Source organism: Carettochelys insculpta, chromosome 9 (assembly GCF_033958435.1).
Source record: "Carettochelys insculpta isolate YL-2023 chromosome 9, ASM3395843v1, whole genome shotgun sequence".
NCBI classification, from domain to species: Eukaryota; Metazoa; Chordata; order Testudines; family Carettochelyidae; genus Carettochelys; species Carettochelys insculpta.
Genome location: NC_134145.1, coordinates 739,056 through 764,244, shown reverse-complemented (window position 1 = coordinate 764,244; position 25,189 = coordinate 739,056). Strand labels below are relative to the sequence as shown.

Below are 25,189 nucleotides of genomic sequence, written 5' to 3'. Positions count from 1 at the left end.
AGAGGTGCCGCCCCCGCCCCCGCCCCCGCGAGCGGAAAAGAGCGTCGCGATGCAGGTGAGCGGGAGGCGGGGCCTGGGCTGGGATCCTCGCGGCTAAGGGGGCGCTGGGAGTGTGGGTGCTGGGAGACGAGGTAGGGGGGTGAGGGGAAGTGCCATGGGGGATGGTGGGCAGTGTCTTGGGGGAGTGGTGGGATGGGGACGATGGTGGGATGGGGGGATGAAGGAGGCCTGTGGGATGGGGGGCAGTGCCGTGGGGGGATGGGGACGATGGTGGGATGGGGGGTAGTGGGATGGGGGGATGAAGGGGGCCTGTGGGATGGGGGGCAGTGCCGTGGGGGGATGGGGACGATGGTGGGATGGGGGGTAGTGGGATGGGGGGATGAAGGGGGCCTGTGGGATGGGGGGCAGTGCCATGGGGGAGTGGGGGGATGGGGACGATGGTGGGATGGGGGGTAGTGGGATGGGGGGATGAAGGGGGCCTGTGGGATGGGGGGCAGTGCCGTGGGGGGATGGGGACGATGGTGGGATGGGGGGTAGTGGGATGGGGGGATGAAGGGGGCCTGTGGGATGGGGGGCAGTGCCATGGGGGAGTGGGGGGATGGGGACGATGGTGGGATGGTGGGTAGTGGGATGGAGGGATGAAGGAGGCCTGTGGGATGGGGGGCAGTGCCGTGGGGGAGTGGGGGGATGGGGACGATGGTGGGATGGGGGGATGAAGGGGGCCTGTGGGATGGGGGAAGGCCTGGAGGAATGCCTGGCAACGCTTGGGACGTGGTTGTGGCAGTGAGGGGGTTGGAGCCAGGGGCAGGCACTTGGCAGCATATGCCTTAGGCAGGGAAAGCTGTGGCTGACAGAGTTGGGGAGTTCCAGGAGAAGCAGAGCAGGTCCTTCACCTCCGTGTTGCCCTAGGGCCCAGGTGCCAGTAGTCCCTGCCCTGTTCTGGACCTGCTGTATCAAGGGAGGCTGGGAGAGGAGTTATGAAGATGAGCAGGCACCCTTTTAGTGGTAGCAAGCAAAGTGTATGAATGGTGCTTGAACCTTGGATGGCCATGCAAAGCAAAAATGCTCACTAATCCATTTGTCTTTTCCTTGCTTTTAGTGCCTGACCATGCAAACAAGGCAAGTGCTTGAATCATGCAGGTCAGCTCCTAAGTTCCCTGTAAGCTGCATGGTTGTGCTGCTCCCCATTAACCCCATGCAGAGCAGGAAAAAGTGATCTCTTCTCCAAGCCTAGAAGGTGCTAGGGGTGATTTCAGGAGGGAGCCCCTCTCTGCTGGGTCTGGCATCACCAAGTTGACATGGATGGGTAGGGGGAGGCCCCTCCTTGTTAGCCCCGGGAGGAAGCCGTCCTGATAAGCCAGAGCACCAACCTCCTGCCCCATATTAAGCCTCCCCAACTTTGGGCTCCCTCCTACAACCCAAATCCCTTATCCCTGGTCCTACCCGAAGTTCACACTGCCAGCCTCCTGAAACCCCTCCTGTATTCCAAACTCCTCATTTCCAGCCACATCACAGATCCTGCACTGCCAGCCAGAGCTCTTGTATCCCAAGCCTCTGCTCCAGCCCTGAGCCCTCTCCCACACTCAGAAGCCCTTGGCCCCATTTTCGCCATGTGAATTTTGTGTGCACTAGTATGAATGTGATAGGTTGTACATCAGCTATATATTCATGCATGTGACAAAATTCATTCTGCTCAGGATTGGGAAAGCTAGAGGGAACACTGGTCAGATTCTCACAAATACTCTGCTTTCTGGGAGGCCACAGAAAAAGGCCTCCAGGACAAAAGCAGAGGAAGCCATTTTGACCTCAAGTGACAGTACAAATTGTAGTGTAATAAGTAATGACATAGGTATTCTACGTATCTTAAACCACATGGAGAGAGGCAATCGTTTTTCGGTGCTGATATATTGGCCTAAGTAAGCTGTCTGCCTCAATTAGAAAGGAGTAGTAAAGGTCATCCTTAGCAGTCTGCCCTGGGAAGAGAGGACCACCGCAGCAGCTTGGGGCCAGGTGAGAAGCACCCCTCTGTGGTAGCTTCAGCTCCCAGCAGGCACACCCAGGGAGGGGTGCATGTCTCCCCATTGGGGCATATCCAGGTTCATCTGCTCCTTGTGCTCCTCAGCCAGAATGAGGAATGCAGGAAACTGCACTTTCCCCACGCTCTCTGGCAAAGGGGAACAGCCAGCAATGTTCCTGTACAAATGGGGCAGAGGCCATCGGGGCAGATGAGATTAGTCAGAGATAAGATGAGAAGAAAAGGGGTCACCGGGCACTCGGGATGGGAGGCTTGGCACTGGGATAGTCCCAGACTGGTCGGGGGCATGCAACCAGCCAGCCTCTTTCATTTGCTTGGTGATTCTCTCTCTTTTCTGTGTGGTTTTATGAGAAGCAATCCCATTCCCATTTTCCTAGCGTAGCCAAACCCTTATCTTTAAGTTAGGAGAGGAAGCTGCATGCTGAATTTGGTGGTCCTAGCTCTTACCGTTTATGAGGAGTTCTTGTACAAGCAGATACAGAAACATCCATTTTCATCTGATGAAGTAGGTTTTACCCATGAAAGCAAGTGACCTAATAACCTTGTTAGTCTCTAAGGTGTCATGTGACTGCTTGTTATTTGTGAATCTACAGACTAACATAGCTATCTCTTTTGAAATTTTCTCAAATATATAATAGATGTGTATTACTGTTCTGCTACCATGGAGGAGTCCTAGTCATGGGTCAGGGCCCCACTGTGCTAGGTTCTGTACCAATGCAAAACAAAAAGAACAGTCCCTGTTGCAAAGAGATGTATGGAGAGCCCAAGGAAGCAATGAGACTGTGCTGGTTGGCATGCTGGGTAACGTTCTCAGTGGGGCAGCTGCCTAACTGTTGTCTAATGTTTGAGAAGCCTTATGGAAAAGGATGGTTTGAAGAAGAGTAATGACAGAGTTTTACAGAGAGCATCTTCCAAGCAAGAGGGGCAGCACTGAAGAAAACACAAAGGTGCTTGTTTTAAAATCTTACAAGAGGGAGATCAGAGGCAGGAATCAACATCTTGATGGTGAAGGAGAGGTGATTGGCTGGGCGAGGACAAGCTGTGAAGGGCCTTGCAAATGAAAACAAACATCTAATGTTTGATGCAATAAAGCAGCAAGAGCCAGGAGAGGGTTAAAAGACAGCTGGTGTGGTTACAGCAGCTGGCTACAAAAATTATCTTTGCACCAGCGTTCTGAAGGAAGGGTGAACAGGGCAAGATTGCATTTGTCAAGGCCAGAGAAGAAGATGTTAAGTAATCATGATGTGAAATGATAGCCCAAATAAGAGTTTTATTTGTGTGGAGGGATACAGCAGTCCTCATCCAAAAGATGTTAGGCAGAAAGAATGAGCAAGATTGAGAAGGAGCTTGAATGTGAGGACCTAGCAAACCATCCAAGTGGAAGATGAGTTCCACGTTTCAAGGCTTAAGTGGCAGACAGAATGATGGCATTGTCACTCAAGTGGTCCACAATGATCAAGAAGAGATGGGGGGATAAAAGCTCTATTTTAAGCATGTTGATACTGGTAAATATTGTTGCAGAGATGTGAAAGAGACAGAGTGGGACAAAAGGACATTCGTGCAGTGGAGAGCTAGATCTGTGAATCTGATGGTGATTGAATTTCAGTTTCAAATGAGATTAACCAGAGATAAGGTGAGAAAAAAGGGACGAAAGACAGAGTCCAGTGGAAAGCTGCAGAAGTTTGGAGGCTAGATGAGGTCATACTGAAGGTGTGATTAGAGAGTTAGAAGGAGAACCAGAAAAGGGCCAAATCATGGAACCCAAGGGAGAGCAGGGTTTCAAGGAGAAGAGCATGGCTCTGTCAAAGGCAGATATCAGGTCAAAGAGCATGAGGATGGAGTGCTGGTTCTGAGCTTTGACTAGGAAGAAATTGTTCAAGACTTGGCGAGAGTGGTTTCAGTGGAGTGCAAGTGGTGGGTGCCAGCTCAGAGAGGATCTAAAATGGAGGAAAGGAGCTAAGGCCGTGATTGTAGACCAGCATGTTCAATAAGATAGGCAGTGGGGAAGCAGTTGGAGTGGCAAGTAAGGCAAAGGGTGGCTTGTTTTTTAAGATGGGAGAGACTGAAGCATGTTTTGTATTGTGAGAGAAACGAGCCTGTGAGCAGTGAGAGGTTGGGAGAAGAGTGAGAGAGGTGATTAGAGCAGGTGGCGATGGAGATTGGGGCAAGTGGCGAGGCTAGAAGAGAGCAGATGAGAAACATTTGTGTCTGACAGGACAGGTGGGAAGGGGGAAGGTAAAGCAAGCTGAGGGCAGAAGAAAGGTTGATTTGTATTTTGTCAACATTTTCTCTTCAAAGAAATCTGTGAGATCCTGTGACAGGAGAAGGGATATTTGTGTCTGCATTGTGGACCTTACAGTGGCATAGCTGCACCACGCTGCAGGTTCTCCTGTGTAGCTGCCCTATACCAGCTGGAGAGAGCTCTCCTGCCAACATAATTAAACCACCCCTGAGAAGTGGCAGTAGCGCATCTCCACCAGTATAGCACTGGTGCTTTTGTCAGTGAAACGTGGATCAGGATTTTTCCTTTGTCACAGCTCTGATTGAAAAAAAGGTTTGCCAAAGAAAGTGCTAGTGTACACATATTCTAAGTCAACGTTGGGGAAAAGGAGCTGCAGGAGTTAGTGGAGTTGAAGAAGTAGGGTTTAGCTAGTAAGGTGCTAGCACTGAAATGGGTGAGAACAGATTTGTAGTGGAAGATGTCAGCCTGCTCATTTGTAAGAGAGGTTCTGCAGTGTGAGAGCAAGCACAGAGGAAGCAGATGCTGGGGGTGAGCCAACGCTGGGAATTGCCAAGGTGGGCCTTGCGATGAGAGAGGGTCACAAGCACAAAGGGTGGAAGTGTGTGAAGCCTGGAGTGAATCAACAGTCCTGGGAGGGGAAGAGAGGGCTGAGAGCAGAGGTGAAAGCTTTTTTCTGCCTTCAGCCTATCCGTACAGGAGCCAGGGTGGGAGGGCAGGGGCTGGTGACTGGTGCTGTAATAGGGCAGGTGAAGGAATGCACCAGTTGGAGCAGGGCTTGGTAAAGACTGATCAAGTGGATGGCCCTTTTGGAGGGGACAAAAGTAGAATCAGAGCTGCAGGTCAAATGACGGGTAAGAAAATGTGCAGTGGAGCGTTGGGTAGCATATTAGCACAGAGGCGGAGTGCTGAGCATGGATGTGGAAGAATGCAAGGAGAGGAAGGAGATAGCACTCTAGACCAGTGAGGAAGGCTAATGGGGATGGAAGATGAGAGCACTGTGGAGGGGGATAGAAGAGTCAAGTGCAGTGCTATTCTAGGGAGGGGAGGAGGGAGAGACTGGAAGTGGCAGAAACAGGAGAGGAGGGGTCCAGAACTCCCACCATAGTCTGTTCTAGGCTCAGGGAAGTAAGAGAAGGAGGGGCCTCAGTGAGAGGGCAGTTGCAGAAACTCAGTGAGTCAAAGGGATCCAGGTCTCCATGAGAACCAGGAGCTAGCAAAAGGGAGATACAAAGAAGGTTTGGATGACTGATCTTTTCCGAGATGGTGTGGTGTTTTAGAGACACACAGGTTGTGTCTACACTAGAGAATTTTGTCAACAAAACCCGTGGAGTGTCCACATTCCGCAAGTGTTTTGTGGACAGTAAATCAACAGAACAAGGCACTTTTGTCGACAGCGTTCTGCCACTCCCCCTGAGGCGGAACACCTCTGTTGACAGAAGTCTGGACGTGCCGGGGGCATTCTGTTGACAGACAGGGCTTCTGGGACACTGGGCAGCCCTGTCTGCTGTGCTTCCAGTTGGCCATTTTGTCGAGACTGCAGCTGGGCGGTCTGGCTGGGCGGTCTGCTCTGTCAACAGAGCAGATCCCTCTTGTGATCTGCTTGGCAATTTGGACACAACCTGTCAAGAGAAGTTTTGCCAGAAGATATCTTCTGATATTAACTTCTGTCAACAGATCGCTCTAGTGTAGCCATAGCCACAGGGAGCACATGGGCGCAGAGGAGAAAAGTATCACAAGAGGCTGGAGGAGATGGTGGCTGTGTGTACAGGAGGTGGGGTGGGTAGGGATGGGGGAGGACCTGGGCTGGTGCAAACATCCTCAGCTGTGAGGAGGAGGAGGAGGAGGTGGTAGAGAAGGATGGGGATGGGGGATGTGGATTTATGGTGGTGGGAGGAGTGGTAGATTGGAATGGGAAGAGTTGTGAGTAGAGGTGGTTTGAACTGTAGAGGGGTAATGGTGACGAGGGTGGGGAGATGGATCCAGTGGAGGATGGAGGAGGATGGCTGCTCTGAGAAAAGAGGGGAGTGATGACAGCTATAGGTGGATGGCCTGCAAAAAGACTGGCCTGCACTGCCAGCCAGAGCCTTTGTACCGCTAGTCCGTCCGTGTTCCATAAAGAATTTTGTGTAACTCTGCTGCTGTGTTAAATATATAGCAGCAAAGATCCTAGGCTGCTTTCTGTAAGGGTTTCAGGTTTGACCCCACTGGGTTGGCTCTAGCTGGCATGGTGTGCCCCCATTGACTTACATCCTCTGTTCCAGAGGATGTCAGTGAGATGGCTGTATGTGACCTATGGAACACTTGGAGCTAGAGTTGACTACAGCCTTTAATTTGTGGGTCTAGATACTTAGATGACCCTAAACACTGCAGTATCTGAGAACTGCTGCGAATTTAAAGTGGCAGATGGAAAATGGGAGCCTGCAGGTTCCATGGCACCTGGAAGGACATGTCAGTAGGGCTACGTCTACACTAGCACACTACGTCAAAGTAGCCTATTTCAAAGTAAGAAGATCAAAATAGGCTGCTTCGATGCATATCGTCTACACATCCTATGGGGCTGGTGCCGTTGACGTTCAACTTCAAAGTAGCAATGGGGAATGTTGAAAGGAGCCGCACTGGAAGCAAATGCAGAGCGTCCACACACACAAGCGCTCTCTGTCGAAATAAGGGGCCAGCAAAGCCTGTGGATGGGGTCACAGGCTGGATTAGCCCTTCTGGGGCAAGAGCAAGCTGCTCCCTTAAAGGGCCCCTCACAGACATACTTGGCCTGCACAGCACGAGATCCACAGAGCCAACAACCGGTTGCAGACCCTGTGTACGCAGCATGGACCCCCAGCTGCAGCAACAGCAGCAGCCAGAAGCCCTGGGCTAAGGGCTGCTGCACGCGGCGACCATAGAACCCTGCAGGGGCTGGACAGAGCATCTCTCAACCCCTCAGTTGATGGCCGCCATGGAGGACCCCGCTATTTCAATGTAATGGGACGTGGATCGTCTACACGCCCTACTTCGACGTTGAACATCGAAGTAGGGTGCTATTCCCATCTTCGGATAGGAATAGCGATTTTGACATCTCGCTGCCTAATGTTGATTTCAACGTCAAAATAGCGCACAGTGTGTGTAGACACGACGCATGCTATTTTGACATTGTGCCAGGAACTTTGAAGTAGCCGGCTAGTGTAGATGTGCGCTAAGAGACCAAAGGCTGGGGATGGGAGAAACAGGCTGGTACCTGAGTCATGTGGGCGTGGAGGTCTGGACTACAGGCACTTAGGAAATGCAGGAGAGACTAGTCACCTTGTGAGCCACATGAAACTGAGTTTATGAGGAAAGGGAAATGGGCTTGTGGCCGAAGAAAGCGAAGGGATTTTATCTCCAGTACCCTTATCTTCTGGAAGAATCGTATTGCTATATCTGCTCTGCTGGGAGGGGAGCAGTGCAAATGCGTTTGTGTCTGGGAGCGGGGAGGCACAAGTGGTGTCCTCTGTGCATTTCTGGGTCTGAAGAGTGTGCCCTGACCTAACCCCTTTCTTTCCTGCTTTCTGCAGAGGGAGGAGAAACAGCTTGAATTGTCCCTGGAGGCGCTCATTAGCCAGGTGGCTGACCTGAAAAATTCCTTGGTCAGCTTCATCTATAAGCTAGAGAATGAGTATGACCGGCTCACCTGGTAAGAAAGGGTGTGAATGTTTGTGAGTGTGGGGTGTTACAGCTAATCTGTCCTGTGGCGCAAGATGTGCTTCACATTCTGCTTTCTGCTTTCCCAGAGACCTGACTGAACACATGGCCCTTATGGCCACCTGCGAAGTCAGGCAAAAAGAATCCCCACCCCGAAAATCTTTTCTTAATGTTAACTTCATGTTAGTGATTGTGATGTTGCCACAGGGCAGTCAGGCGATTATATGAGGTGGACGTTGGCAGATTTGGGTTTGTCACTGGGTTTGGGTTCTGAACAAAGAAACAGCCATGTGCTTTGTTGAAGTGCAAAGTACTATTGCCCCTATGCAAATCTGTGGTATGCCCACATCTTCAGTATTGTACTCATACGTGGATGAAAGCCCATCTGAAAGGTTTCGCAAAGTAACTGTAAATGGTGACTCAAATAGATGTGTTTCCAGTGGTGCCTTACTGGGACTGGTTCTTGGCCATACACTGTTTAACATTAATATCAGTGAGCTGGAGAAAAACACAGCATCATTATTAATAAAGTTTGCAGTTGGCACAATAATTAAGGCAAGTGTAAAGTAATGAAGAGAGAGGACACTGAAGCTATGTCTACCCAGCGGCTGCTATTTCAGGTTACAGTGGTATCCCAAAATAGCTGCCCACGTCTAAGAAATGTACCTGTTGTCTCAAAACTGTTTTTGAGGTAATGGGCGTGAAATTCCGGCATCCTTGTACTCCTCCTAAAAGTGCCACATGCTGAAATAGCCTATTTCAAAATCGACTCGAAATAAGCTACACAAATTGCATAGCTTATTTGAAAGTCAGGCTGTTATGTAGATGCAGCCTGAGTGGCCAGGATCTCCTAGTTAAACTGGGTGCAGACAAATAATGCGCATTTTAATGTTGCTAATTATACACAAGTGGAAACAGAATGTAAGCTGTACTTAAAGAATGGGGGACTCTGTCCGGAGAAACTGTGACTCAAAAACATTTTGGAATCCTGGTTTCTGGGAATAAATAAAACAGGGGAATCTTGAGTAGAAGTAAGGCTATGTTATGCACTGTTGCAACAGCTGCTGGGATACTGTGGCTAGTTCTGTAAGAACAATGAGAAGTCCTGTGATGCCTCATAGACTAACAGATTTTTTTGGAGCATAAGCTTTTGTGGGCAAAGACCCACTTTGTCAGATTCATGTAGTGGAGATTCCACAGGCAGATCTAAATATACAGGCTTGAGAAAAGAAGGGAGTACCAATCAGGAGGAAGGCGAGAGTTGAAGAAATCAGTTCAGTCAGGGAGGATGTGGAGCTAATGTGGAGGTGTGAACACCAAGAGATGAGAAACTGCTTTTGTAGTTGACCAGCCATTCCCAGTCTTTGTTCAATCCTAAATTGGTGGTGTCAAATTTGCAAATGAATTGTAGCTCTGCAGTTCTCTTTGGAGTCTGTTTTTGAAGTGTTTTTGTTGCAGAATGGCTACTTTTAAATCTGTTACTGGGTGTCCAGAGAGACTGAAGTGTTTTCCTACAGGTTTTTGTATGTTACAGTTCTTGATGTCTGATTCGTGGCTGTTTATTCTTTTATGTAGAGACTTGGCCAATGTATATGGCAGAGCAGCACTACTGGCACATGATGGCCTATATCACATTAGCAGATGTGCAGGTGAAGGAGCCTCTGATAGTGTGGTTGATGTGGTTAGGTCCTGTGATGATGTCACTGGTGTAGATAGGTGGATGGTAGTATTGGCTGCTCTTTTGTTAACCCACAGGCAGCATGGCTTTGAATAGGCTCCCAGCTACATGGGGGAGGAGGAGTGGGGTTGAACTCCTGCCTTGTGTGCCAATGAAAATCTGCTCATATGCCACTTTTGGCATCTGTGCTTGGGGGTTGCTGACCCCCTGATACTATAGTACATTAATACAACATGTGTTGGTAGAGTGTGTGTGTGTGTGTGTGTGTGTATATGTGTGTGTGTGTGTATATATATATATATATATATATATATATATATATATATATATATATACACACACACACACCCTCCCTCTCAGAGGTGTCCTTTTTTTGTGAATGTTCAAATATAGTAACTCTAATCCATCCTCAGTTTTGAGTTGCAGCCCTGGTTCAGCACTGACCTGCCACTGTTGCCTCCTTGGCACCAAGCTGAGGCATCCACACTTCCATGGGAGATCAGGATCTGCACTAAGTCATTGCCTTCAGCCAAGCTGCGAGCTCCTTAATCCCAGCCAGGGACAGAATTGCACTGAAATCTGACAGAGACAAGATCTCTCTCTGTCTCATGCTGCTTCTGATTAGGGCCTCTGTATTTTTCTCCCTGACTGTAGTGCTTACCAATGCCATCTCCCTAGTCTGACCTTATGTGTGGCAGTAAAAATCATCATTGTTGCTTTCAGTTTTGTCCATGGGGCACTGGTTTTTGCTCAATATGCACTTAGGCCTTGTGCATAAAGCTTACATAAATGGCTCCCAAGAAGATCCACATTTCTATGAGATAAGTAAATTGCCATTCATCTTGCCCAGCCCTGCCCACTAAGCTGCCCGACTGCTGCACAAGCGTAGCTCTTGCGTTTGTTGCCTGCATTTGCCCACAGGTTTATTATGTAGATCGCATAATGACATTCCCCTTGTGAAGGACTTTCAGAACAAATATCAGAGAGGTAGCTATGTTAGTCTGTAACTTCGAGAACAACAAGAAGTCTTGTGGCACCTTATAGACTAACAGATAATTTGGAGCATAAGCTTTCATGGGCAAAGACCCACTTCATCGCAGCTAACTAACCTATTCAGGCTGTCCTTAGGGTCAGCTACCCCAGCAAAGCATTGAAGAGCATTGTTGTTTATATTTAACACTGTAAAAGGCCTTTGGAATTGTCAGACCCTCCCTGGTGATTTCTCCAAGGAAAGGAAGTTGAAAGGGGTTTTGCTGATGGGATTGATAAAGCAAGTTTCCCACCTGAAACCTCTGCTTCATTGTTCATGAATCCCAACAGCCAAACCATGAGCACTCTTCTCTCAGACCCAGGTGCTGGCTAGAAATTAAAGGGTGTCACAGATACTGCCATATGGAATAATGGCCGCGTCTACATGTGCACGCTACTTCGAAATAGTGGCGCCAACTTCGAAATAGCGCCCGTCACGGCTACACGTGTTGGGCACTACTTCGAAGTTGAAATCGACGTTAGGCGCCGAGACTTCGAAGTCGCTAAGCCCATAAGGGGATGGGAATAGCGCCCTACTTCGAAGTTGAACATCGAAGTAGGGAACGTGTACACGATCCGCCTCCCGCAACATCGAAATAGCGGGGTCCGCCATGGCGGCCATCAGCTGAGGGGTTGAGAGACGCTCTCTCTCCAGCCCCTGCGGGGCTCTATGGTCACCGTGTGCAGCAGCCCTTAGCCCAGGGCTTCTGGCTGCTGCTGCTGCAGCTGGGGATCCATGCTGCATGCACAGGGTCTGCAACCAGTTGTTGGCTCTGTGGATCTTGTGTTGTTTAGTGCAACTGTGTCGGGGAGGGGCCCTTTAAGGGAGCGGCTTGCTGTTGAGTCCGCCCTGTGACCCTGTCTGCAGCTGTTCCTGGCACCCTTATTTCAATGTGTGCTACTTTGGCGTGTAGACGTTCCCTCACAGTGCCTATTTCGATGTGGTGCTGCCCAACGTCGAAGTTGAACGTCGACGTTGCCAGCCCTGGAGGACGTGTAGACGTTATTCATCAAAATAGACTATTTCGATGTAGCGTGCACGTGTAGACGTAGCCAATGAGAGACAAGGAAAACTGCATCTCTTTCTGTGCCTGTAATTTAAAATCTCCATGCCCCTCCTCCCCCTTTTTCTTTCCAGTGATGCTGGGAATGGCCCCAAACCATCCACCCACGGCTTCATGCAGGGGAGTGGTAATTATTAGTCTCAGCTTTGAGTGTTCTGTCTTTGAGGTTAGCAATGAGGCTGAGGGGCAGCTTCCATGATGCTTTAAAAGAATCCAGAGTGACAGCAGTCAGGGCCCCAGGCCTGTTACATTGCCACCAGAGCCCCAGATGGCACTGAAGGCTGGCTGCAGTCAGGCGCTCTCTGTTTCCTGCATCTACTCCCAAGTCTCACTCATTTCCTCTCCCTTCCCAGGCCCTCAGTACTGGACAGTTTCGCACTGCTCTCAGGCCAGCTGAACACACTGAACAAAGTGCTGAAGCACGAGAAGACACCACTAATGCGCAACCAGGTCATCATCCCCCTGGTTCTCTCTCCAGATCGTGATGACGAGATCATGGTAAGAACCCATCAACTCTGGTCTGCTGAGAGTTGTCCATGGAGAGCTGAAATATGCATCAGACTTCGGGTGAGAGAGGGGTGGCTTAACTCACAGCAGCTGTGTGGAGAGGTTTCACCTGCAAACTTGCACTTCGGTACAATCTGTATTCCTTGTTCCACTTTGTAAAAGTGCAGCCAAGGCCACGGAGAGAGCATCTCTGTACTGAGAGGTCTCCCCACTGGCTGCCCAGAAACAGCCTCAGCCATGCCCACTCAAGGTTCCCCATTGCATCATGTCCTCTGCTAACTGACCAACAGGGAACTAAATTTTGTTGTCAAGACTTATCACTAAGAACTCCCAGGTGGGAAAGGTGGGGTAGTTAGCACTATGGCTGTTGTGGCTGGCCACATCTTGGAGGAGAAGAGGAATCTCAGGCAGCCCATAGATTATTTGGATACTCTGAGGACAGGCATAGTGTAAGATAGCATTAGTTAGGTAGGCCCCAAACCATGTAGTGCTGTGTAGATCAGAGTCCCTCAATAGCAAATTGCCTGCATTCCTAGCTGCAGTGGTGTGACTGCTCTGCTGGAGGGTTGGGCTCTGAGTGTGGATTGTCCAATTGTTCCAGCGACAGACAGAAGGCCGTGTGCCAGTCTTCAGCCATGAGGTGGTCCCTGATCATCTCCGCACCAAGCCTGACCCTGAGGTGGAGGAGCAAGAGAAACAGCTGATCACGGATGCAACTCGGATCAGCGCTGATGTGGCTCAGGTAAGGGCAGGATGGCTAGGTGCTATACCCACCTTCAACCCAGAGAACAGGTGCAGGTTCCCCATTTCTTTATCTCACTCCTCAGCTGATACTCTGCCGAATATTCTGTTGTTACAATTTGCTTTGCATCTAGGCCTTTCTCCCTTTTGCCATCTGTCATGGGGTAAGAGGGAAGGTTCTCTCATAGACAGATAACTGGTTAAAAATAGGAAACAAAGGGTAGGAGTTAACGGACAGTTTTCAGAATGGACAGAGATACCTAGTGGTGCCCTCTAGGGAGCTGTGCTGGGACTAATCCTATTCAAACTATCCATAAATGATTGGGAGAAAGGAGTAAACAGTGAGGTGGCAAAATCTGTAGCTGGTATGGAGCTGATCAAGATCGCGAAGTCCAAAGCAGACAGTGACGAGCTTCAAAAGGAGTTCGCAAAACTAGGGACTAGGAAAGTGGGCAACAAAATGGCAGCTGAAATTCAGTGTCGATAAATGCAAAGTAATGCATATTGGAAAACATGCCAACTAGTTTGCATAAAATCATGGGGACTAAATTAGCTATTACCATTTGAAAGAGAGATCTTGGAGTCATGGTGGATAGTTCTTTGAAAACAGCCACTCAGTGTGCAGTGGTAGTCAAAAAATCAAACAGAATACTGGGAATCACTAACAAAGGGATAGACAATCACACAGAGAATATCTTATTGCCTTTGTATGTATCCTTGGTATGCCCACACTGAATATTGTGTGCAGCTGTGGTTGCCTCTTCTCAAAAACGATCTACTAGAATTGGAAAAGGCTCAGAAAAGGTCAACAAAAATGATTAGGAGTATGGAACAGGTGCCATATGAGGAGAGATTAAAAAGAAGTTCATGTATCTGGAGAGCAATATGACATATGAAGGAAATAGTGACTAGAATAGCGAAAGTGAGAGCGAGTTTGAAGGAGATGATAAGATCTGGAAAAACAAAGTGATTATCTTAGGAACGAAGCTGAGCGTTTTCAAAATGTGTATGATCAGCAGCGTGTTGTACGGATGTGAGACATGAGTAATAATGAAAGCTTCAAAGAGCGGGATATTGGCGTTTGAGAGGAGTTGTTATAGAAGGATCCTGAGAACAGGATGGATGCAGAAGATCTCCAACAAGGAATTATATAGGAAGATACAGCCGATAGGGAACTTGCTGCAGAAGGTTATACAATGGAAGTTACAGCTATTTGGGCATATTTGTGGAATGAACAATGAACAAAAAATCATAGTTGGCATAATGGACGATTCAAACAGGAGAGGCAGACCCCACGGAGAATGGGTAGATGATGTAATAGTTTGGCCCTTGGATGATAAAGATATAAAAGGAGCGATCAAGGAAGACAGTGCCATTGCGGAGCGATTAAATGATTTCTTTGCTTCAGTCTTCACGGCTGAAGATGTTACAGAGGTTCCTAAATCTGAGCCAGCCTTTTTAGGCGACAAATCTGAGGAACTCACTCAGATTGAAGTGACATTAGAGGAGGTTTTGGAATTAATTGATAAGCTGAATAGTAACAAGTCTCCAGGACCAGATGGCATTCACCCAAGGGTTCTGAAAGAACTCAAATGTGAAATTGCGGAGTTATTAACAGTGGTTTGTAACCTATCCTTTAAATCCACTTTGGTACCAAATGACTGGAAGACGGCCAATATAACACCAATATTTAAAAAAGGCTCTAGAGGAGATCCTGGCAATTATAGACCGATAAGTTTAACATCAGTACCAGGTAAATTAGTAGAAACACTAGTAAAGAGTAAAATTGCAAGGCACATAGAAGAGCACGAATTGTTGGGCAAAAGTCAGCATGGTTTCTGCAGAGGGAAGTCGTGTCTGTCTAATCTATTAGAATTCTTTGAAGGGGTTAATAAACATGCGGACAAGGGGCACCCAGTGGACATAATATACCTAGATTTCCAGAAAGCCTTTGACACAGTCCCACACCAAAGGCTTTTATGTAAATTAGGTGGTCATGGGATAGGAGGAAAGGTCCTGTCATGGATCGGGAATTGGTTAAAAGACAGAAAACAAAGGGTTGGAATAAATGGTAAATTTTCACAATGGAGGGGGGTAACTAGTGGTGTTCCCCAGGGCTCAGTCCTGGGACCGATCCTGTTCAACTTGTTCATCAATGATCTAGAAAATGAGGTAAGCAGTGAGGTGGCCAAGTTTGCAGATGACACCAAGTTGTTCAGGACAGTCAAAAGCAAAAGGGATTGTGAAGAACTACAAAAAGATCTCAGCAAACTGAGTGATTGGGCAGCAAAATGGCAAATGAAATTTAATGTGGGTAAGTGTAAGGTAATGCATGTTGGAAAAAATAACCCAAATTACACGTACTACATGATGGGGTCAAATTTAGCTACGACAGATCAGGAAAGGGATCTTGGAGTTATAGTGGATAGTTCTCTGAAGACATCCACGCAGTGTGCAGCGGCAGTTAGTAAGGCAAATAGGATGTTAGGAATTATTAAAAAAGGGATCGATAATAAGACGAAAGATATCATACTTCCCCTATATAAAACTATGGTACGCCCACATCTCGAGTACTGCGTGCAGATGTGGTCTCCTCACCTCAAAAAAGATATATTGGCATTAGAAAAGGTTCAGAAAAGGGCGACTAAGATGATTAGGGGCTTGGAAAGGGTCCCATATGGGGAGAGGCTAGAGAGACTGGGACTTTTCAGTTTGGAAAAGAGGCGATTGAGGGGCGATATGATAGAGGTATATAAAATCATGAATGGTGTGGAGAAAGTGAATATAGAAAAATTATTTACCTTTTCCCATAATACAAGAACTAGGGGACACCAAATGAAATTGATGGGTAGTAGGTTCAAAACTAATAAAAGGAAATTTTTCTTCACACAGCGCACAGTCAACCTGTGGAACTCCTTGCCCGAGGAGGCTGTGAAGGCCAGGACTCTATTAGGGTTTAAAAAAGAGCTTGATAAATTTTTGCAGGTCAGGTCCATAAATGGCTATTAGCCAGGGATAAAGTATGGTGCCCTAGCCTTCATAACAAGGGCAGGAGATGGATGGCAGGAGATAAATCACTTGTCTTCTGTTCTCCTTCTCTGGGGCACCTGGCATTGGCCACCGTCGGCAGATGGGATACTGGGCTTGATGGACCTTTGGTCTGACCCAGTATGGCCATTCTTATGTTCTTATGGTGCGGAGCTAGTCTACAGAAACTAAGCTACTCTGCACTGGAGGGGAAAGATGAAAGGAAATAGTGAGGGAGGCATTGGACACCAGCAGAGGCTGAGCCCATGGTTGTTGATGATGCTGATGACTTTACAGCTTGGAAAAGAGATGACTAAGGGGGGAATATGATAGAGGGCTATAAAATCATGGCTGGTATGGAGAAAGCAAGTAGAGTCATTTACTCCTTCAGACAACACAAGAACCGGGGGCTCACCAAATGAAATTAATATGCAGTAGATTTAAAAAAAAACAGGAAGCATTTCTTCATACATTGCACAGTTAATCAGTGGAACTCCTTGCCAGAAGATGTGAAGGCTAAAGCTATAGCAAGGTTCCAAAAAGAGCTAGATAAATTCATGGAAGATGGGGCCATCCATGATCTTAGGAGGGGCAGGGATGGTGTCCATAGCCTCTGCTTAACAGAAGCTGGCAATGGGCAGCAGGGGAGGGATCACTTGATGAGTCCCTGTTCTGTTCACTTCCTCAGAGTGCCTTGCATTGGCCACTGCCAGGAGATATACTACAGGGCTAGAATGACCTTTGGTTTGTCCCATTTTGTCTGTTCTTAAATAATTTCTCCAGATGATCCAGACCACTGAGCTCCATCTCTTCCTAAAGTGACAGCATCATAACCCCTTCCCATTCTTCAGGAAGATGCTGTTTGAGCAGCAGAAATGACTATGCAGTTGTTCACTTGGGTTTTCTGTGCCAACCTTGTATTGCCCCCAGGCTCCTTAAATGCCTGCATTCAATCACACATCCCCTGGAAAAGGGTTTCTGCATGAATCTTGCTGTTGTGTACCATGCTGGAGATGTCTTTGCATTTTCTGATTACTTTTACTTTGCAGAAACAGATCCAGAGCCTGAACAAAATGTGCTCAAACCTGCTGGAGAAAATAAGCAAGGAGGAGAGAGAGTCTGAAAGTGGAGGTATCACATTGGAATTGAGGAGGAGTCCAAGGGGATGGCTTGAGAGGACAAGTAGAATGCGATGCATAGGGAGAGAAGAAGGGCCTGGTGGGAGAAGAGTTTGGGGGAGGGAAGCTGAACTGAGAGATCTTTTTTTTTAAGATGGGAATCCAGAGTGTGTGGGTTGGATTTCCTTTGTGCTAGGCATGAGTTATTCTGTGCATTAGGGAAATCGAATGGACCCACATGAACATCTTTCTGAAGAGTTTTGATCCCATCGGGGTGACACATTGGCCATCTCTGCAACTTTAATTTGCATTCCTGCAGGTGTTAGTTAGTGCTGCTCCTGAGGTGTACTCAAACAGGATCTTAATCAGCATAAAGTAATTGGAGTGGCCATGCAAATACAGGAGAAAACAAGAACCTCCCTTAGCCCTGTTCTGAATGAGTTAAGAATGTGCCAGCTTGTAGCCTTACCCTAGGGTGGTTCATTTCCTGTGATTAAAAGTGTGTTTCAAGACATGCAGCATCCCTGGAGTCACAGACAGTCCACTTAGACTCTCTGCTCTGTCTTGTCAATCAGACAAATGGCCCTTAGTGATAAATGGACATTCCTACCAAAAAAAAAAAGTCACTTATGCTGGTTCTAGATCTTACACTTAAGACAGCACTAGTAGCCATGTGATAGCTAACAAACCTTCAGTTAGTTTAAGAAAAGGAAGTGAGAGTTCCTGAGGCGTTAAAGCAGGTAAAATGTATGAACAGGTGAGCCATGGTCTGTAATTCCAAATGGTGGCAGTGATGTAACAAACTGCCAGGTTCCCAAAAGTCTTTTCATGGTTCCCATATTCCCTGGGGATACTTGCTTTGCACCTGAGGTCATTCTGAAAAGAGCCCAAACAGTCCAGAGATGCAGGGTCTTCCCTGAATTCATGTTTAGCGCTGCTGCTTCTAGAAAGCAATCCGACAGGGTCACCCCCCAGCGTGTATTAGGGCCTTGGATAGTTGATCGTCATGCAAAGTGACACTCAACTTTGAATGCTCATGCATTAGTACTTTCTTTCTAACAGTCTTTGTTTGCTTTATGTAAGGCTTCTTTTTCATTTGATGGGTTACTTAATTACAGAGCTAGGACCGTGCAATTGTTTGCCACCCTTTTATAACAGGGTACCAGTAAGTGAAAACAGTGCATGTTACATCGCATAATGTTCATGATGGTTAAATGCCAAATGCATATGCATTGATTTTAGAGAAAAGCTCTCCAACCTGTTGTGGAGGCATCTGTGGTACCTATTAAAGTAGGAGGTGAGCCCTGGCTGCCTCCTGGGCAGCATCCAATGGGCTAGGCTGTTGAAATGCTCCGGAAATCTTCTCTTTCCTGCAGGTTTACGGCAGAACAAGCAGACTTTCAACCCTGCTGACACCAATGCCTTGGTGGCAGCTGTGGCATTTGGAAAAGGGCTGTCAAACCGGAGGCCTCCAGGCACAGGGGGACCCGTCCAAGCTAATCAGCCAGGTGCTGGTGCCATTTTAGCAGGGGCATCAGGCATCCAGCAGGTCCAGATGTCAGGTGCTTCCAGCCAGCAGCAGCCAATGCTTGGAGGAGTGCAGATGTCACAGGCAGGCCAGCCAGGTAAATAAGAGGAATGCCTAAGACTGCATGGTGAGGAAGAGAGCTTCCTCGTATTATAACTTAAAGCAAGGTCAGGGTTTGGTTGTGTCAGGAAAATTGGATGTGCCTGGAATGGGATCCATCTCATAAACCCAAGGAGAAAAGAGACAGAACCACCAGGCAGGTGCAAGGGGCTAGCTAGGGGTGTGTCCCCCACCAGTCCAGGACTGCCCTATTCCCATGTGCCCCCCACCCCCCAAGTGCCCATTAGGGCGTATGGGGTGAGCTGTAGCTTCCTCTCCCTCCCCCGCCAGACAGACACAATTCATATGGGGCACATAAAACATACTGGGAAAGAGACAGAATCAATAGGCACATGCAAGGGGTTGGCTGGTGGGCACAACATGCCCCCTTCTCCTGGGACTGCCTGAGCCTCTCACCCGCTAACTGCCCTTTAGCAGGGGAAAAGAGAGTGCAGCTCACATATACGTACACTTTGTATGGGAATACATAAAACCATACGGAAAAGAGACAGACCCACCAGGCAGGTGCAAGGGGCTAGCTGGGGGTGCATCCCCCACCAGTCCAGGGTTACCCTAGTCCCAATTGTCCCACCCCCCAGGTGCCCATTAGGGAGTACGGGGGGAGCTGTAGCTTCCTCTCCCTCCCCCGCCAGACAGACACAATTCACATGGCGGCGCATAAAACATATGGGAAAGAGACAGAATCCACAGGCCAGATGCCGGGGCTGGCTGAGGCACAAACCCTAACCCCCAAGAACTCCCCTAGCCCTGAGCGCCCACCTCCCAGGCACTATAGAGAGGGTGGGGAGGCTGAAGGTCTCCCACCTCCAATTCATATGGGAACATTGCTGGCTGTTCCCCTTCATCAGTGAGCGAAAAGTGCTCCATTTTTTGCATTCCTCACCCTGGCTGACTGGACCTGCTGTGGCCGTGGAAAGGTACGTCTTCCTCTGGCCCCAAGCTGCTGTGGTGACAGAAGGCTGGGGTCGTCCTCTCTTCTTTCCAGGACAGCCTGCATATTTAACTTCCCCAGTCCTACCCCAGAGAAATGTATATTTTATTTTTCTTGTCCAAAAACCAGAAATGGAATTGAGGTAAGGTGAGGACCTGAGCAAGACCTGGAAATCTTCTAGTAGAAAGTAAATATAAAATTTCAACTTCAGTGTTTCCATTTCGATGAAATCCCGTGGCTGGCACAAGCTGCCTGTGAACAGTTTTCCAGCATTTCCCTTGCTGCTTTCCACCTAGCAGTGTCTTTTGGTTCTGGGTGAAAGCCTCCTTTGGTCTGATCCACCAAAGCTCATTACCTAGCAGATAAAAGTGTTAGTCTCCTAAGGTGTGACAGGACTGCTTCCTTGTAAAGGGGTGTTTTTCCTCAGACTCTGGCGACTCATGGTTGTTCAGATTGCGGAAATTCCCTATTGAGGTGATAACATCAGATGTCTCAGTGACTCCCCATTAATTCATCATCATCTGTTTCCTGGCTGGACAGTGGATGTTTAGAAAGAGCTGGTTGCATTATGAGGGGTCCTTCCCTGCTGTGAGGCGGAGTTGAAGTTGTAGTACAGGTTACTAGCAGTTTTCCTTGTGTATAAATAGTTATAACCAGTTTGTGTGCCTATTTCATAATGAACATCACGTTCAGAAGAGACCGACCTATGATACATGACCTTACTCAATATACTTTGCATACTGTGTTCTTGTACCATAGCTTAGTGGGTGCAGTGGTTCACTTCTGATCTCCCCTGGGGATGTCTGGACCTTTAATGCCATATCTGTTGCTGGCCAGAAATGCTGAAGTCATCAGTTTGGCACTCTGTGCATCTAACATTGAGCAATGAATGTGGGTGCTGCAGATGATGAAATTGGAAGGGAGTCATGTAGGTGCATCAGATGAAGCAGGTCTTTGTCCATGAAAGCTTGTGCTCCAAAATATCCGTTAGTCTATAAGGTGTCACAGGACTTCTTGTTGTTTATGTAGGTGCAGACTCTGTTGCTGTTTGGCATTAGAATCTGGGATTTGTGATGTAAAAGTGTGTCCCAGAAATTCAGCTTTATTCAGAACACACATTTCTAGCCCTCATGATTGTGAAGAAATGCCTTCAAGTATAACTTAACATAATCAATGCAATAACGTCTGCCTGAGTCAGCAAACAGCCTGAAACAATAGCCCAGCGAGGTAGAATGGCCTTCTTGGTCTCCGTGGGGTAATAAATATGAATCCTGACAAAAACAGTATAAATGTCAGCATAGTTAGTGATTTCACTGTGGTTCCTGTTGGTGGAAACATTTATCTAATGTGTTTCTTCAAGCAACCCCCATCCAAGGGTGTGGGAAGCCCAGCTGTTCAGGCCTCCATTCCCCCTACTATTTCTGTGAAGAAATTGCAATGTAATATCCCTGCAAATTCTGTAACACACAATCCTGAATTTAGGGAAGCCCAGAAACAACTGAATTAAATATCACAAGTTGAATTACTCATGTTAGTATCTCAGAGAGGTAGCCATGTTAGTCTGTATTTTCACAAAACAAAAAAAAAGCAGTCCTGTAGCACCTTAAAGACTAACAATACAATTTATTAGGTGATGAACTTTTGTGGGACAGACCTGTTTCTTTAGATCTAGAGAATCCTGATAACTGAGAGGAAGAGAATTTTTAAAATGAAAGAAAAAAACTGATGAATCAGCTAGATTGGGCAGAAGCGGGGAATACCGGAGGAGAAAAAAAGAGCCTCTGCAAATGTCTATTAAGTGGGCTACCTGCGGTCACTATGAATATCAAAGGTGGGGAAATTGTAATGTGTAAGGTAATTGATATCTTTGTTCAGTCTGAGATGATGAGTACCAAACTTGAAAATAACTTCCAATTCAGATGTCTCCCTTTCTATTCTCCTGTTAAAATCTCTTTGTTTTAAAATGCACACCAGTAAGTGTTGACTACTGTGTCCTGCTAGATTGAAATGCTCACTTGCCGGTTTATGTGTATTCAGATCCCTAATGTCTAATTTGTGTCCATTCGTTCTTTGGGAAAGTGATTGTTCAGATTGTCCAGTATACATGGCAGAGAGGCATTGCTGGCACATGATGGCATATATAATATTGGTGGTAGTGAAGGAATAATGAGCCCCTGACTGTGTGACTGATGTGATTAGGTACAGTGATGGTGTCTCCAGTGTAAATATGTGGAAAGATTTGGCAAGAGGGTTTGTTGCAAGGAAATGTTCCAGGACTAGTATTTCTGTGGTGTGGTGTGTGGTTGCTAGTGAGAATTTTCCTGAGGTTGGGTAGCTGTCTGTAGGAAAGAACGGGCCTGTCACCTAGAGCCTGTGAGAGTGTAGCATCATGTTCCAGTATAGGTTGTAGATTCTTGATAATGCACTGGAGTGGTTTGAGTTGGGCGCTGTAGGTGGTGACAAGCAGTGTTGTTTTATTAACCTGAGGAGTAATACACAATCCTGTTCTGAGGCGAAAAGGGACTTCAAAGTTGCCCAGGTAGTTCGAAGTACCCGTGGGTTAGCTGCGGCTAGATGCAAGCAGGCACTTCGAAGTTTAGCACTTCAGAGTTGCCGCAGGGGGGAGTTTGCTTAATGAAGTGCTGCATATGCATCGCAGCACTTCATTAATAAACTCCCAACACCCTACTTACCATCCTCCCTTTCACGTAGGGAGGTAGTGTAGACACAGCCTAAGTAAAACATTCCAGTGCTTCACCACCCTCCCGGTGAAATAGTTATGCCTAATATCTAACCTACATCTCCCCCTCTGTAACTTCAGACCATTGCTCCTTGTTCTGCCGTCCGTCATTACTGAGAACAGCCTCTCTCCATCCCCTTTAGAGCCCCCTTCAAGAAATTGAAGGCTGCTATCAAATCACCCTCATTCTCTTCTGCAAACTAAATAACCCCAAATCCCTCAGCCTCTCCTCATAGATCATGTGCTTCAGCCCCTGAATCATTTTCCTTGCCTTCCACTGAACCCGCTCCAGTGCATCCACATCTTTTCTATACTGGGAGCCCAGAACTGAACACAATACTCCAGGTGTGGCCTCACCATTGCCAAATAGAGGGGAGTAATAGCTTATTTAGATCTGCTGGAAATGCTTCTCCTAATGCACCCTAATATGCTGTTAGCCTTCTTGGCTACAGGGGCACACTGTTGACTCATATCCAGCGTCTCATCCACTGTAATCCCCAGGTCCTTTTCTGCTGCACTGATACTTAACCAGTTGGTCCCCAGCCTGTAACAGTGCTTAGGATTCTTCCATCCCAAATGCAGGACCCTGCACTTCTCCTTGTTAAACCTCATCAGATTCCTTTTGGCCCAATCCTCCAGCTTATCTAGGTTACTATGGATCATACGCTTACTCTCCAATATAGCTACCTCTCCCCTTAGCTTAGTGGGTTCCTGGATGTGCAATGATAGTGTTGATGCAAAATACTTTTGAGCAGCAGCCTTAACTTTAAATTGACATGAGGAAGACAGTTGCAGTGTTAGTCATTAATCCTCTGAGAGACTTGTGGGGTGGAAAGAGATAGCAGAGCAAAGTATGTTTGACTTGGCCAAATAATGACCAGTAGTAGCAAACCTGCTTGCCTGAAAATATCTGATAAAAGGTATAATCAGCAAGGAGGGGGAAAGGTTTTATTTAGGATGAGGTAAGGAGAAAAATTACAAGCAAAAGGAAATTGGCATGGAATGTCAGGAGAAACTGTTTGGCCAAAAAAAGGTGTCATCTTGTGGAAGTGACTTGTGGGAGAGAGGCAAGAGTCCCAGAACTGGAGACATTTTTATCTCAATTAGATCAAGCTCAGGAACATTGCAGTGCACAGTCTTATAACTGGCTGATTTGGCAATCATTAAATTCAGTGACAGATAAACTTAGAGTAGTGCCTATTAGAAAACTTATATATACAAAAGGATGGTGTTGAAATGAGCTGTAACCACTTAAGAAGTAATTGTTGAATTCATAAAGGAGAGTCTTCTGAAAACATCTGCTCAGTTTAGGGGGATGGTCAAAAAAGCTAACAGAATGTTAGGAGCCATTAGGAGAGTGATAATTAATAAAACATAGTATTGCAATGCCACTACATGCCCACAACTGGAATACTGGATGCAGTTCTGGCTGCCCTATCTCCAAGAAGACAGCTTACAAAGGGAAAAGATACAGAGAACGTCAACAAAAGGGATTAAGGGCATGGGTCATCTTACATACAAAGGAAGATTAAAAAGACGGTGATGGTGATCTTGAAAAAGAGAACAAGTGGGGGTATGACAGAGGTTTACAAAGTCATGACTAGAGTGGAAAAAGTGAGTAAGGAATGTTATTTACCCCTTCCCATAACACAAAAACCAGGAGTTACCCACTTGAATTAATAGACTGCAGGTTTGAAAAGGAAGTACTTCTTCACACCATGGACAGTCAACCCGTGGAACTCATTGCCATGAGGTATTCTGAAGGCCAAAAATATAACTTGGCTTGAGAACTGATTAAATGTGTTCATGGAGGATAGGGCCATTGGTGGTTATTAGACAAGGTTATTAATCCCAAGCTCTGGGTGTCCCTAAAAATCTGACTGCCTGGAACTGAATGATAGGGCATGGTTCACTTGCTAATTACCCTGTTCTGTTCATCCCCTTGGAATCACCTGGCATTGGCCACTACTGGACAACAGGATAATGGGCTAGATGGACCATTGATTTGACCCTGTGTGGCCATTCTTATGTTATAATCATCCTATCCTGGAGCCTGGGGTTGTGAGAGGGTGGATCCCAGCACGGGTGTTTCTGCACTGGTTTTGGTGGCACTGTCCTTCACAGACTTTCTCTTTCCAAGTGACTACAAAACTCCTTTTTCTTCTCTAGGTAAGATACCAAGTGGCATAAAAACCAACATCAAATCTGCCTCAATGCATCCTTACCAGAGATGAACAGAAAGGAGCCTTGTGCTGGCTGACCACACGACACCAGCATTGTTCCTGCCAGTTGCCACTCCAGGATTTCCTTCCAGACTTATCAAATCCCCTCAAGCCTCTGCATGTCATATGCAACAGGGAGATTTCTGGGTGGGCTCTCCCCTCTTGTAAGCTCCACGTTCTCTGCTCCCTCTGCGGTTTTATTCAGTGCTCGAGGGCTTGTGCAGAGCAGCTGGGGGCCATGTGCTTAGGAAACCCTTTCCAGCAGCTGGTGTTGAATCCGGTCTCCCGCCTTGTCTGGAGCAGAGGGGCTCATACTTTTCATTCATCCAAATGCAGAATCTGACTGGCTTCAGAGAATACTCTTCCAGCTTTTTTTGTGAAGAGCTCCATGCACTGCCTCATCCTCTTCTCCCTCCTATTGTTAAATAAAGACTGTGTACTTCGGCAAGTGTGACCATGCCTGTCTGTGTTTCCAGTCCAAAGGAGCATTGCAGCCTGATTCTCATTTCCCTTTGCGAATGGCTGTGGAACAGCT

The 25,189-nt window shown here is 47.2% G+C and overlaps 1 protein-coding gene across 4 annotated transcripts; it reads left to right on the top strand.

The window, feature by feature from the left end:
- Positions 1 to 13: 13 nt before the first annotated feature.
- MED8 (mediator complex subunit 8) lies at positions 14 to 25,100 on the top strand. 4 transcript variants are annotated; one of them, XM_075002263.1, is made up of 7 exons: positions 14 to 55; positions 7,823 to 7,941; positions 12,074 to 12,218; positions 12,829 to 12,969; positions 17,045 to 17,126; positions 18,490 to 18,738; positions 24,602 to 25,099. In XM_075002263.1, the coding sequence occupies exons 1-7, from the start codon at positions 50 to 52 to the stop codon at positions 24,664 to 24,666; spliced, it is 807 nt and encodes a 268-aa protein (XP_074858364.1). In that variant the 5' UTR covers positions 14 to 49; the 3' UTR covers positions 24,667 to 25,099. The 4 variants fall into 4 exon arrangements, with proteins under 4 accessions (XP_074858364.1, XP_074858361.1, XP_074858363.1 ...); XM_075002260.1 differs by lacking the exon at positions 14 to 55 and adding an exon at positions 780 to 1,119 and having other exon boundaries at positions 24,602 to 25,100; XM_075002262.1 differs by lacking the exon at positions 14 to 55 and adding an exon at positions 781 to 1,140.
- The last annotated feature ends 89 nt before the right edge of the window (positions 25,101 to 25,189 follow it).

Coding starts and splice junctions, on each gene's coding strand:
- MED8 (XM_075002259.1), top strand. CDS start 2,920: ATGACAGAGTTTTACAGAGAGCATCTTCCAAGCAAGAGGGGCAGCACT. Junction 12,219..12,828: donor ATCGTGATGACGAGATCATG/GTAAGAACCCAT, acceptor CAATTGTTCCAG/CGACAGACAGAAGGCCGTGT. Junction 18,739..24,601: donor GTCACAGGCAGGCCAGCCAG/GTAAATAAGAGG, acceptor TTTCTTCTCTAG/GTAAGATACCAAGTGGCATA.